Genomic DNA, 15,111 nt, shown 5'->3' on the forward strand with positions numbered 1-15,111 from the left:
AGGCAGACTGGACCCAGAGCAAGGGGTTGAAATTAATGTTCAAGAAGTTTGAACAAAAATAAGACTTGAGGTGGGCCTGTGAGAACCTAATGAAGTTCAAAAAGGCCAAGTGCAAGGTCCTGCATGTGGGTCGGGGCAATCCCAAGCACAAGAACAGGCTGGGCAGAGAATGGATTGAGAGCAGCCCTGAGGAGAAGGACTTGGGAGCGCTGGTGGATGAGAAGCTCAACATGAGCTGGCAATGTGTGCTGGCAGCCCAGAAAGCCAACTGTATCCTGGGCTGCATCCAAAGGAGTGTGGCCAGCAGGTCGAGGGAGGTGATTCTCCCCCTCTGCTCAGCTCTTGTGAGACCCCACCTGCAGTACTGCGTTCAGCTCTGGGGCCCCCAGCACAAGAAGGACATGCAGCTGCTGGAGTGAGTCCAGAGGAGGGCCACGAAGATGATCCAAGGGCTGGAACACCTCTGCTATGAAGACAGGCTGAGAGAGTTGGGGCTGTTCAGCCTGGAGAAGAGAAGGCTCCGGGGTGATCTTATAGCAGCCTTCCAGTACTTTAAGGGGGCCTACAGGAAAGCTGGAGAGGGACTTTTTACAAGGGCGTGTAGTGATAGGACAAGGGGTAATGGCTTTAAACTGAAAGAGGGTAGATTTAGATTAGATATAAGGAAGAAATTTTTTTCTCTGACGGTGGTGAAGCACTGGAACAGGTTGCCCAGAGAAGCTGTAGATGCCCCATCCTTGGAAGTGTTCAAGGCCAGGTTGGATGAGGCTTTGAGCAACCTGGTGTAGTGGAGGGTTTCCCTGCCCATGGCAGGGAGGTTGGAGCTAGATGATCTTTGAGGTCCCTTCCAACCCAAACCATTCTGTGATTCTATGGAAGTCTAGTAAAGAAAGTATTGGAGATCAGTGAATCTGCTTTGGTGATGTTTACAGCTTGTACTTAGTGATGAAGGTTCCATTGAAGGCCTTGTCCCAATCTGAAGACTATTAGCCATAAGAAACTCCTCTGGATGACATCTGGCAGGAAGCCCGATGGGAATTTCTCCATCTAGTGAGATGCAGGCCACAGGAGAAGTAAATACAGACCTCACTGTACAGATGGAAGTTCTTGGTTCTCCCTCCAAATCCTTCCAACTATTGCAAACTAATTTGCCTCTGCTACTACTTTCAGAAATTTTTGAGCCTGAGAAATTCAGTGGTATGGGAGAAATGAAAAGTTTACAAAGTGAAAAGAAGCATTTCAATCAAGAGGAGTGATTCTGATCCCTGTCTTTCTTGAAGGGTCTTACTAGAAAGAAAGAGGGAGTTTTGACTCAAAGTAGTGAACTGAAAGAAAGCGAAGCGTCTGAGGTCTGCCTTTGGTGGTAGATGTGGGAATGTGCACACAAACATATAAGGACATAGCGTAAGAAAGACGTGAGGATCTTCTGTATAGCAGAGTGAATGAAGGGAAGAATATGATGGAAAAAAAGAAAAAGGAGTGCTGCACTGATGTAAAGGGATCAGTGGTTGAAAGGAGACGACTAGGAAGCAAAAGCCCCAAAGGTTTTGTAGTGACTAAATACTATCATGTTCTACATTTTATGTTAAAACGGACACATTTTTTTCTCACGGAAACAGACTCCTCACCAATCCTCATCAATCTTTTTCTTCATCGCTACTGGTTTCACTTTGAAAATATAGTGAGCCTGCAAACCTGATTTGGGGAAAAACTTTGCTATCTGTGGTTGTACCATGTCCTCCAAGTGTGAGCCATTATGTGGTTATCAGCTATATCTTCATTTGGAAATAAGACTTGAACACACTACATCAGGACTCACTCTTCTTTTTGGGACATTACTCCTATTTACAAACATAGAAAGAAAAGGGTAGGACTTGCCACCAGTTGCCAGTCCCCAAATTAAAAAACTCAACTGCAACCCAGTTAACAATTCTCTGTAAGGACAACCGGAAATCATAAGGCTACTCAGTCATTGCAACAACAGAAAACTGCAGAAAGGGAAGCAGTGACCATGTGGCCACCACACTAAATCAATATTTTTCCTTCTAAGACTAGTCTACAGAAGGTCAGGATTTGCAACATTATTTTAGGTTACCTCCACTGGGAATTCAAATTTATTTAATTTTTGGTGAAGGTGGTGGTGGGGTTAATTTGAAAAGGATACTAGAAAGAGCAACTATGTAAAGGAAAAAAAAAAAATTGTCTTAGTCAAAGATTGAGAAATCTTAATACAAGAAACATACAAGACATATAATCTTCCCTGCTTGTAGGGCCATCATAAGTTAAAAATCCTCCTAGACTTAAAACTACCACAGTTATCTCTGGCAGAAAAATGAAATACCAAACAGAAGTTAAAAAAACAAGCTTTCTTTACAATCACAATGTCAGCATGTATAGATAGACACCTGCGTATGCACGTGTGTGGGTGCACAGACAGACACGTACGTGCACACGTACACAGACACACTACAGATGCTTTCTGACCCACTACCCATGATTTCATAGTTTTTTTCGAAATTGAATGTAATCCACACAGACAAACTAGTTTCTCTGAGAATTTTAGTCTGTAAGCCATGAACAATTTTAAGACAGGATGCTAAAACTGCATGGAGTTCAGGTGAATTCTCTCAGGTGTATATTCTTTAGTCCAGTAATCCATGTCTTTCTTATTTGGCTATTTGAATGCAGGGGAGAACAACTCACGAACATGATTTTTGCTAGTCCTTCATATTAATACATTTTGGACAGCTGTATTTTTATCGTGGCTAGTCCATTTCCCTATTTTTTCTCCACTAGGTGGCACAATTTATACTAGTTTCTTAGACAATGTCTTTCAGTGCTCAAACTAAAGTCTACACTGAAATAAAACTTTCATAATAAGAAAAGCAAATAGCACATCAGTTGAAATCCAGAAGACTCTCACTACCCTCCTAAATGAACTATAGACACAGATATTCAAATAAATTCACACACCTTGTGCATATATTTGAATTCTCCCTTTAAATACTGTCCCCATTTCAAGGACTTCGTTCATTGACTTTTAATGAGACTTTGTTAAACTAGGACTTCCATAGCCTTGCTATAAAATTTCTTGAAAACAAGTGAATCAGACTAGGCTACCATTTGCTCTACAGCTCCTGGAGAAAAAAGCCAACACAACGGATAAAGCAAAACAGAAAATGAAACCGTAGAACAGCAAAACTTTTCCTACAATATGCTGGAGATGGGGGGGCACTAAGTAACTCTGAGTGAAGCCAGGCTACTTTTATTGCAACAGGCAATCTCAAAAGAGAATCGGGCTGAAAACTGTCTTGAGACTGTAAGACTCAGGAGATTTGAAAGGGAATATGATTAGATGATGTTGCTGATGCAGAACACAGATAGTCTTATTAGAGACAGTACTAACCTTCAGAAGAAAAGAGAGGAAGCCCGGCAGTTCAGTTTCTGAAAGCCCTAGCCATTCAAAGAAAAACTCTAGACGTGAGAAACTGGTAATTCCATGGTTTTGTTGTCATTGGGTTTGTAACATAACCTGTAGCTGAAGCCATGGGAAAACCCGTAATTGTGAAATCAAGAACTGTCTCTCCTCTAATGTCAGCTTTTCCAAATAGGCTCATTCTTGGGTGCTCTATATGAGCATTATAAAGTTTTCTTACAGAATTATGAAGTTTTGCAGAAAATATATCTCAATGTACTGGCCCATAAAAAGAGGTTGCTAGAGGACTTGCTGCCAATTCAAAGACTGAGACTGAGAAGCATCTTAAAATTCATCTATTCATTCATGTTTAATTCATATTCAGAAGATTTCTGTCATGACACAGCCTTAACCAAACTCACAGACCCCAACATGATCATAGACTTACTCTTGTCAGTAGCTCGTCCATTTCTGTCACCAGGGTATCCAGATTTTCTTGCGCTAGCTGAAGTAGTCTCTCTGGTGCTCGTTGAGGTGAAAGCAAATGCTGTTGGGGAAGAGAGGAGGGAGGGTGAAAATCTGTATTTAATGGATCTCAGAGCTTCCAAATATTGTAGAGAAGCAGCATCAAAAATTTCCTTTTCATTACAGTATGCAACTCCCTTTTGCCATTGACTCTTGTGTCACATCCATCCAACATACTTTTCTCAGGAATCTTGACAGCTTTACATAGTTTAGTGGAGAACCTGTAAGTATGGCAGGGAGCATATAGTATATAAAATATATAACCGCTTTATGGACCACCAGCATGAACGCTATTTTATTTGTACGCAACATCACTTTTTCTGTGCCTGCAGTATAATTCCTTGCATATATGTACACAAATTACTGCTGCAAGATTTATTTATTAAAATAAGCAAAAATAAATAACTGTAATAACTATTTATCAATCAAAGCAAGTTTGAAGTAATTAAATCTTGAATTTTCCTTCTCTGAACCTACTCATGGCTGTATGTTTGAACAGATTCAAGTACAGTTGTACTGAAGTCCTGTTATTTATGTGTGTCAATACTGTGAACATACCTTTAATTCTTGTGTCATGTTCTCAAAACCATGCAACGCTTTATATGGAGCAGGAAGTGGACCACTAAGGTTAACACTCAGTATCATCTGGTTTAGCCGATCCAGATCACTGAGAAGGAGTCCTGTGCATTCATCATCACAAGCTGGGTGGAAGAAGAACAAAGCTTATTTATTCCTGCTAAATGTTTAAGACATATGTTTGAGTTGGAAATTTTACGTCATGCATAAAATTCTGTGAGAGGTAACAATAATTTCAGATAATTTACTCCAAAAGAACAGACCTTATTGCTTAGGACTGAGTAATGGGACAGTTTTATATAAAACATGAATTGCAAAATTGTTAGGCTTACCTCACAAAAAGAGGAAATAACTAATGTTGTCCATTATGGATTAGCCAATATAAAATCCTAAATTAGACAAACAATTTGGATGAAGTCTGAGAAAAGCGGACAGGTAATTTGGAAAATCTACGGAGCACTTTATGAACTATAGTATGGTTGTGGATTTGAACGGAAGAAAAAAACTGAAGAAATCTTACAATTTACATGATTTATAGTCATATAACAGTATGGCCAAGCATGCTAAGCTTGTAATGCAGACAGTAGAAAGAGTCCAGGTAAAAATACTGATAGCTTTAAGAAACGCTTTTCCCTATCTCCTTTTACTAACCAGCTTGTAAGTTTTTCATGTATATTTCCTTTCTGGCAAATACTCTTTAGCATGAAAAACACTGGTGTATGCTGCATATACAGGACTGGCAAACCTAAACAACATCTCAGGAGATGGAGTAAACTGTGAAAGAATGAATTCACTGTTGATGTTAAGAGACATGGAGGGTTGTACCTAAAATTTTAGAAATATGTAATTATTTACTCCAGCAACACTCCTAGGCAGCTCAATGGCTAAAAAAACCCCTAAACAACATGTATGTTTTTGTAGAAAAAGAAAAGAAATTTTCCACAAAGAATTATTTTTTTTCATGAAATCTATTTTTCACGTAGATTAAATCTGTTCTGTTCTTTAAAATTTTCACAGTTATCTAAACGTTCTTATTCTGTAGGTTGGCTGTTCGATATAGTGAGAAGTTGTGTCAAATACACAGAAAAGAAGAATAATGAATACTGGTTACATTATACTATTAAACTAATACTAATATACCGTGAAACTCATGCGATGATTGAAAAGGAGACAAGATAGTGCAGTAAGAATTGGGTGCAGAAAACTAGATACTGTTATTTTAAGACTTCCTTTTGCATGTTCATTTTTTCCATTTGCAGACTTCTTCCTCCTATTTCACAGTATTTTGTTACACAAGCTTTACCGCACTGGAACTTCCCTGCAGTTGTTAACTGTGGGCATAATACATTCTGACTTATGTTTCTACGTGATTTTTTTTTTTTTTTTTAAAGTTTATTACCATCCCAGGCTTGTAATGTATGTGCTTGCTTTTAGAAATCAGAGAGAATTAAAGGAAAAGCAAGTTTTACAGCCAACTGAATGTTTTATATAGCAAACACCTGTTCTGTAGCTGCTCAAGAAGGTAAGTAGACCTTAATCATTTTGCAGGATGCAAATATGTGATCTTGGACCTGAAAAGAGTTGGTTTTGCTTGTTTAGTTGTTTTGTGTGTTTTTTTCTGATACATTATTTCACTCATGAAACAAGCTAAATCTATTCACCCTCAAAATTGTCAGAGTGGTTGGTAATGAAATGTTAAAAATTTGCTATGTGTTTAAGACAAACTCAATTCACACCAATAAGAAAAAAAAGAACGGCTTATGAAGAGATGAAGTATTCACAATGAGTAAAGAATTGATAAGTGAGCATTCAGTGTAGATTAACACCTCTGGCACAATAATCAGGTTGAAAAGAGGAACTACGTCAAGTGAGGATCACAGTTGAGTAGATGAGACAGGACTAAGCTACTCCAATATGCAGCCTGAAATGTACTGTAGCTACAGGAAACGAAATTTCAAGAGCATGATTATATTTTATAAGACTAAATATTTCTGTGTCTATCTATAAAACTGTCAGGACAAATTCGTGTCTAATATTAAAAAATGCAGCACTAAATTCAGATCATTACAGCAGTGCAAGCATGTAAGAGGCAAACTGCAGTCAATATTACAATAGTCCAGCAAGCAATTACTGCAAATTACTGCATTTTCCATTTTCACCACACCTTCCCATGCACAGTAAGTCCTGTAAGGATTTTGACTTACCTCTTGTAAGAAGCACCTCCAAAGAAGCATGCCAAAGAAATTTTTTTTTTAAAAAATGCTTAAGTAATAAAAGACACAATAGGTTTATGGACATCTGACCACTTATTCCATCTTACAAAAAGAAGATAACGTACAATAAAGGAATCACATGTCTGAGCCATAATGTGTTCCTCCAGTTGAGTGATTCTCTAACACAATTTTGCTTTAATACATTCATTGCTGTTAAGATTCAGAAGACTGTGCTATGACTAGGTCATTTTTGGTCTAAGGGTAACCATGCAATCTTTGACATGAGGTGGTATTCTCTGACAGTCAGTGACTCTTCAGTATTAATTTCCTGTTGCTTCACAATAAAAAAGTATTAAACTATTGTTAGACTCATTAATCTCTTGGCTGTTACCCCATTTTTCCTATTTTGGCACTGGTCTCACACCAAAAAAGAAACAAGCCCTCCTCTGCCCTGCAAAACAGAACCCCTGCAGAAAGCTGAAAGCTTTAGCTTCCTTGCCATTGCTGCTGGTTTCAGGCAGTTTGCATGATCAATGTGTCTCCAAAATCTGGGAAGTGAAGTGGAATGTCACAAGGTATAACAAAAAATACAAAAGAGAATTATTACTCTAAGAAAACGCATGATTGCTACAGGCTGATCCAAAATCCCTTGTAGCTCCTTCTTTCCGCTTCAGCTTGCTACGGTCAAAGCTCTTTGGGAAGGATGAGAAGGAAGCAATACATTCTTTGGCTTGTTTACATATTTCTGGTATGTATGCGTAAAATATGAATCAAGTAAATACTAACGATCTCAGTCTGCCTGAGCATGCTGGATAAAGACGAACCGAGGAAAGGCTGCTCCTGATCATCACACAACTTGTCTGTGTTCTGGATTGGAATGGTGAGGTTTAACTAAGAGGAAATACACATCTTCAATACTGCAGTGATTATAGGCCAGTCAGTGTCTGCCAGGTGACAACTTTCAGCAGAATAAGCATTGAAATATATTTATCACAGTAAAAATGAGTGATGCATAAGGGGGCATAAATCATTTACAGGACGATTCATTTGTAGTTACAAATAAAAATAAAAATCCGTAAGCATTAGAGATTTGGGAGAACTTTTGTCATATTTGACAGTATACAAGGATGTTGGCAGCATTACTAAAATTAGTTTGCAATCGTTACTAATTTTCTTATTGGCTACTGACAGTTTCAAAACAGATGGGAAAGCGAACTTAAGAAGTGGATTATTTGAGATCAAAAATCACAAGGAAGCTTTCATCAGCAGAGTATTACGATTATCTACATGACAATCTAGAAGGTCACTTTAGCTGGGGAAATAATCCAGTTATTAACCATACTAATGCAAAAAATTTAGAATGTTTATGATGTGTAGTAGACCAGACTCTTGAATTCCTTATTAAAAAAAAAAAAAATCTACATTTTGGATATCATTTTCGATTCCCTAATGGTATCCTAGAGAAAACAACATTGTTCTGTTCTAATATAATGGGAAGCGAATTCTGTCTGTGCCATTCACCTGTATTTATCTTACCATTGTTATTTGGCAGTAAACAAAATCTTCCCCTTTGTACAATGGCTGTTAAAAAATATATTCTTTTTCCATTCTACCGGTAGGTTTCTAAAATATAACTTTTATAACATAGTACTGAAACGTGGCATGCACTAAGCAACTGAAAAACAACACATTGTGAAAAAAAACAGTAAGAAGCTGATAAAACAGACTTTTCAGCTATATCAGAAATAGATCACTTTAATGAACACGCATGCTCCTCCAGATTTTTTTCTGTCTTTTCACTGAAAATTTTCACTCTAAAATCTTTAGAATGCTTATGATAAGGAATATGTTAAAATATGAATGTTATACTTAAACAACAATAAGTTACAATGTTGTGGCTAAAATACCTCTCTAATTGGATTTAAACATGCATTGTTTAGCTTTCGTGTCATACTGTGTGGTGATCTTTTATAGAATTTGCCAAAAAATTCATTATTCAGATGGTTATTCTTTGCTAAATATTCAAAATCAATTTTCATTTTCCTAAATACTAACTATAAAATGCTAACATTGGACAGCTTAATCACACTATGTTTTATATTACTTACAAATACTTTTTTTTAAAACATGAGTGATTGTATTTGCATATATTTTCTTTAAGCTAGACCATTTTACCACCTAACTAGGGGTTCTTCACACTTCTGACAAGCATAATGCAATTGCAATATCTGAAATGGAACTCTGCAAATGAGCAAAAGTAGATACATGCATACAGCTCATTTGAAATATGGAATGCAAACAGGATTCTGCATATGGCATTAATTTTCTGTACACTTAGAGTACTTAATCACTATTATTATTACTGTTAAGGTTTTGTTACAACTCAAGCTAGTCGGAAGGGAATTTACTGAGTATTTTGGAAGTGGCTGATACACAAAAATAAAAATATATTGTGTACGGGACCAAATTCTCAACGGCATTAAAGTCTGATGGGAAGAGATAAATGTTCTAGGAGTAAGAAAGGACAGCTTCAAGGTTTCTCCAAAGGGTGTTTCTAACGGTTCTTTGACAGCACAATGACTATTAAAGCACATCAGGGGCTGCAGCAATGAATCCCTATCAGAAGATAACAGCTGTACTCCACAGCCCGTGACATATGAGACAGTGTTAATCACAGGCAAATTCCCACCAAGGCTATGCTTGCCACTATGCCTTGGTCGACCACAGCCCCTGTGCCCACCACAGGCTACAAAGGTCAATGGTTTACTGATCAGGATGGTTCTCCACCGTATTAGGGGTATTGCCCTGCATTACCAAAGGTGGGTTTGGAGTAATATGGGGTTGAGGAACTTTTAAACAAAGGGAAAATCATACAGTGAGAGAAAACACACATCAGGTGTCTACTGAAATCTTTAATTGCAGTTCTTGCAATTTATGACAGGGATGTTATTGATGTGGTGTCAATAGTAACAGACAAGTTCCTGGGTCAGGGTGATTTAAAGTACCTCCCATCTGTTCCTACACGTGTTTCCTATTTTCATGACTAAAGGAAAGAAATCTTTTCATTTGATTCCTCATTTTTAGCAATGACATGAAATGAGTATATGCACATGCAAAGGACTGTTTTTAAGGTGAAAAATGATTATCTAGTTAAATAAAAAATGCCGCTACAGGTAGTGCAGATACATTTCAAGACTGGCACGTGAATATGTTGCAGTTAAATCAGAGATTATAGCAAACCACATCTTTCATAGCAAAAAGGTGGAAGATTTGATTTGCCTGCACACAGCTTTTCCCGTTCATAGTGAGGATTTTTAATGTTATTATCCACACAATGAAATAGTCTGATTAACAAATGGGAAAATCATTACAGATGAAAACTTGCACTTAAGCTGTTTTCTACAAAGAAACTCTGCCATCGTGAATGTCCAAAAGGCTTTTCAGAATACTGAGAAGGTAAATGATCAGTAAAAAACATACTAAGTGGCATCTGAGATTGAAAACATTGGCTAGTATTGGAAATAGTATTAGTATTGAGCAACTTGTTGTAGTGGAGGGTGTCCCTGCCCATGGCAGGGGAGCTGGAACTAGATGATCTTTGAGGTCCCTTCCAACCCAAACCATTCTATGATTCTATGATAAATAATGTAACAGGTATTCAGGATCTTGAAAAATTGAGTAATTTTTGTTTAGATGCCACTCTGGGAAACAGTCCTTACTTTAAAATTTTGTAGCTGTAACATTTATGGACTTAACTCATGATTATAATTCTCCTTGATATGTAGGCCACAAGATGGAATCTAAAGTGTAGTTATTTTAGCACAGTAGCTACTTACTCTATTTACACTCATTTTGCTGTAGTTTAAAATAGAGCTTAAGATATACGATAGTGCAGAATTAAGTCCTAAACTACATCACGCTGCAGGACATTAGAATTTCATTTCCCTTAAGTACACTAAGCTTTTCATCAATGGACCAATGCCATATTATTGATAACAGAGAAACAGAGGTATTTATGCCTATATTCCCAGTAATCTTTCTATTAATTTCCAAAGAAGACTTGTAATTGGGAATCAGGACTGATGCAAAAGCACTGAACTCAGTAGTTCACATTTAGAAGCTTAGTTCTTCTAAGTCGTGATCACTTTCTGAGAGCTGATGACAACCATTGAGTGAAACAATGTTCTGTAGTGCGTAGTCCCTGACCCTACGTGCCTACTGTCTTCCTCTTTAACCACTCAAAGAAGCCATACATTTCATTCTTGACTGTTACAATACCTTCAGCCATTTTTCAGCTGTACTAGCTGATTTTAATATTAGAGAGCTGTACTGAATGCGTTCTGTGAAAAAAAGAAAAAAGAACGTTTTTTTGGTATCTTCTTGTCTTGACATTACATATCCCTCACAGAGGGACACCTCTCTCCAAAACTAAAAATCTCCAATTAAAATCCTTTAACAGACAAAAATCAGATAGAACATTAAAACCAGTTCATTGTGCCTTGCCAGTGTATTCAAAGATGCACAGATTAAGAAATATTATACATTGAGGACTTTTTGGATCTCTCCGTATTCTACTTTAAAACGAACAATGATGGCCTCGAGGGGGGGAAAAAAAAAATCACAATAAAATTACTTTCTACTCAGCTGGGAGAAATAGAGGAGAGGAAAATGCCCTATTTCAGTTAGGATTTACTAAGCGTTCTAGAAAGGTTTTGCTACCTGATTTTTTTTTTTTATAAGACATAAACCTACAATATCGTGGGAAATAAGATTGTGGGCTCAAAGCAAACGCTATCTAATTTCATGGGAAAAAAATCCAAACAATAATAAAAGACAAGACCCTTAGTACACATCAAAACTGAAGATAGGGTGAAGATACCAGTACTGTAAAATGTAACTTGGTGGTTTAGGCTGGATTGGCTATTACTTTTCCGTTTTAAACAAAGGAAGTTCTTTGTTCCTGGATATATCGTACTGTCATTCCTTACATCTTTTAAATACCAATGGGTGGTTGTTGAATCAATACAACCAAGTAAGCCTTGGCAAAAACTTTGTGTGGCTCATGGCATAGAGCATTGCAATTGCTGGTTAAATGTTTAGGACAACACTAAAAAATTCACTAAGAGCAAATATTGTCACAACAGCAGTGACAAGCTTTAGCAAAACTACAGACTTAAAAAACCCACAAAAAGAAATCCTTCAAAGCTTTGTTGTCAAGTTTCAGTGAGCATATTAAAGTATTGAGAGTTTTCCTAATATTTCAAGGCATGTGAAAAAAAAAAAAGGACCAGAATGCCAAAGTAGTAAGAAACATGGCAACTATTTTCAAAGAAACCCACAGAACTGACTGATGCACAAGCAGGGTTGAATTTCTGAAACATGACAAACACAATCAAAAACTCTCCAAAGTTACATTAGTATACGTACAAATGCATTTCATGCCATCACGCGCATGCCGATGTTCACAGCCAGCACACTTCCACCCTGTGAATCCAGGCCTGCAAGTGCATTGTCCAGTGACAGGGTCACAAGGGACAGGCAGGGAACCGTATGGATCACACTCACATTCCTGGCAGGAGCCTCCTGGAGTCTGTGGATTTCCCATGTAGCCAGAGGAACATCTAGATGTTGCAAATACAAAAGCAGGTTTGGCCAGTTAAGATGCAGAGTTTACTACAAGCAATACTTGGCAAGATTGTAAACAAAACGTATGTGAACATTCTATCATGAACCATTTAAAAATCTTTGGTGCTTTATGACTCAGTATGCCTTTTTAGAGGAAGAAACGTATCCTACAAACTGATAATGGGCGTAATCTTTTAACCCAGGACATGGAACAGTCTGGATGGAAGAAGTATGCAAAAGTCATTCCACAATCCTAATAGTTTTCAGTTAAATTTCTATTATATATGACAAAAAAGTTTCTGCATTAGCAATGTTTGGTCTATAGATCTGTTTTTTTCCCACTAGTCGCTTGTGTTTTGTTAGAAGTGACATCTCATAGTAGACATTTGCTCATTTTCATCATCTTTATTCGACAGCGTTGCTATGGATGGGACAACAGCTGCTGTTTAGGTTATCAATTTGCAATTTTGTCTTTAATATGCTTATATGTAAGTGTCTTTCACAGTCAGTGCCCATGAGGACACAATAATCACTAGAACAAAGGGTATGAGTGACATCAAGACACACTATAAGCATGGTATCTAATTTTAGATAAATTTTGTGGGTTTTGGTTTAACTTCTGAGGCCCAGGGGGAAAAATCCTGCAAATCAGAAAGTAAGAGTAGGACAATATCTGTGATATAAGTAACGCTGATTATCAATTCGCAGTGGGTATACGTAAAAAATTGCCTACTACAGCTGAATTTTAACCACACATAAAGAGGAAATAACTTATCCAAAGATGGGTATTTACTCATTAGTAAATCTGTATTTGTAGTATTGAAGGACATTGCTCTTCTTCATGTCTTGCCCGCCTTTCATTGTCCCTCTTTCTTCTTTTTCCATTCATCCTACCTTTCACAGTACTGGCCTTCATATCCAGGTGGGCATGCAGTACACCGGTAATCACCATGTCCTTCCGCAACACAAGAAGGGCTAAAACTAAAACAAAAGCAATTCAAAAACTTTCTCCACCTCTATTGCATCATTTCACTCTAGTCAGCTGTGCAGAAAGGTCCATGGTAAGCTCCACTCCTAATGTAAATAGCAGCTTTTTCTTACCTGTTTATAAACACCTGTAGGAGATCCCTCCTTTGGATTAAGAATTTTGTGAATGCCTTGCTGTGATACTGGCACAGTTGAGGCAAACGCTGGAAGGGTAGAATCAGCGAGGGTCATATCAGAGGGGATAGAGTCAAAGCCACCCATGCTGTAGGCTTGTGTGATTGAATGGTGCTGTCACTCACTGTGATCAAGAATAGGAAGTAACGGGAAGGATGCAAACCAAAAGATTCAGAAACTGAGGGCCCCTCGCTTTAAGAGAGATATTGAGCTCCTGGAGTGGGTCCAGAGAAGGGCGACTAAACTGGTCAAGGGGCTGGAAAATAAAACTTATGGGGAGCAGCTAAGGGAGTTGGGGCTGTTTAGCCTGGAGAAGAGGAGGCTGAGGGGAGACCTGATTACAGCCTACAAATACTTGAGAAGGGATGGTGGGGAGGTGGGGGAAGGGCTCTTTAAATTAGTGATGGGTGATAGAACAAGAGGAAATGGGTATAAGCTTAGTCAGGGGAGATTCAGGTTGGATGTTAGGAAGTATTTCTTCTCTGAAAGGGTTGTCAGCCACTGGAATAGGCTGCCCAGGGAGGTGGTTGTGTCCCCATCCCTGGATGTGTTTAAGAAAAGGGTGGATGAACTACTTAAGGATATGGTTTAATGGGAGATTAGGGATGGTTGGAATAGATGATCTCTAAAGTCTTTTCCAACCTAGAAATCTATGAAATCTATGAGCTAACAAACATCCAGCCTTTCCAGTCTGATTTAATTTTAGTTTGAATAAAAGGAGATAAGCTGAGAAGAGTTTACTCAAAGGTAAGACATAAAGAGGGAAAAAGGAACCAAAGCCATAGCCATGTGGAATCTTCAAACCGGCAGTGTCAGATGATCTTCTCACAGATGTACTGAAGAGAAAAGACTAATCTATCGAGAAAAAAACCCTAAAAGCTACCTTCCTCATGATCAGGAAGGAGTCATATTTTAATCACAGAAAGCACTAGATTGTTTTTACTAAGCCATGACTCAGGATGAATAACTAGTGACTGCAGAGTGCAACTATGGGAACTGTGCAAAAGTAGCATGTTGCTGAAACATTAGTGCATTAAGTGCACTAATTTAAAACATTAAAACATAGCACAGACATTTAAAACTAACAAGAAGGGTAGTTAGGGAAAAAGAAACAATTAAATATTAAGTTGGTGCAATACTGTAAAAGTCATTCAGCTCTTTGTGGAAAAAGAACCAGAAAAGCACAGAAGTGGCTAGTAGTGAGTCCAGAGCACTTTCTTGGTACAATACAGTCAGCATCCAACTCTAACTTGCTTATAATGCATTAAATCAATAGTGCTTGAATGTGTATACAAAATTACACCTTTGCAAAAAAATTTAAACAAATTGATCTATTACAAACTCATTATCCAACACATTTTCAACTCTATAAAAATAGATCTCCACCCCCAGGAACTCTGTTCTTTTTTTTTTTCCCCTTTTTTTTCAGCTCACCGTGTTTGAAGCTGACTGCTGTTTGTACAGGAGTATAAAAGTAGCATTTAAAACTTTAGTGGAGTTTTGCAAAATTTCATAAATAAAAACAATTGCACTACGCTCATTCAAAAATATTGTCATGTCAGTCATGACATAATAAGCTAATGAGATAGCTCATTA

The 15,111-nt window shown here is 37.7% G+C and overlaps 1 protein-coding gene across 1 annotated transcript in view; it reads right to left on the bottom strand.

Moving 5' to 3' along the window:
• Positions 1–15,111, bottom strand: part of LAMA2 (laminin subunit alpha 2) — a 303,089-nt gene that overhangs the window by 92,333 nt on the left and 195,645 nt on the right. Inside the window, exons 32-35 of the mRNA XM_086631963.1 lie at positions 13,249–13,335; positions 12,157–12,350; positions 4,499–4,641; positions 3,864–3,962 (exon numbers count right to left, since the gene is read on the bottom strand). Of these exons, the coding sequence (XP_086488089.1) occupies positions 3,864–3,962; positions 4,499–4,641; positions 12,157–12,350; positions 13,249–13,335 (523 nt within the window). The remainder of the gene's footprint in view (positions 1–3,863; positions 3,963–4,498; positions 4,642–12,156; positions 12,351–13,248; positions 13,336–15,111) is intronic.

This window comes from Tauraco erythrolophus, chromosome 2, assembly GCF_009769465.1.
Source record: "Tauraco erythrolophus isolate bTauEry1 chromosome 2, bTauEry1.pri, whole genome shotgun sequence".
NCBI lineage: Eukaryota > Metazoa > Chordata > Aves > Musophagiformes > Musophagidae > Tauraco > Tauraco erythrolophus.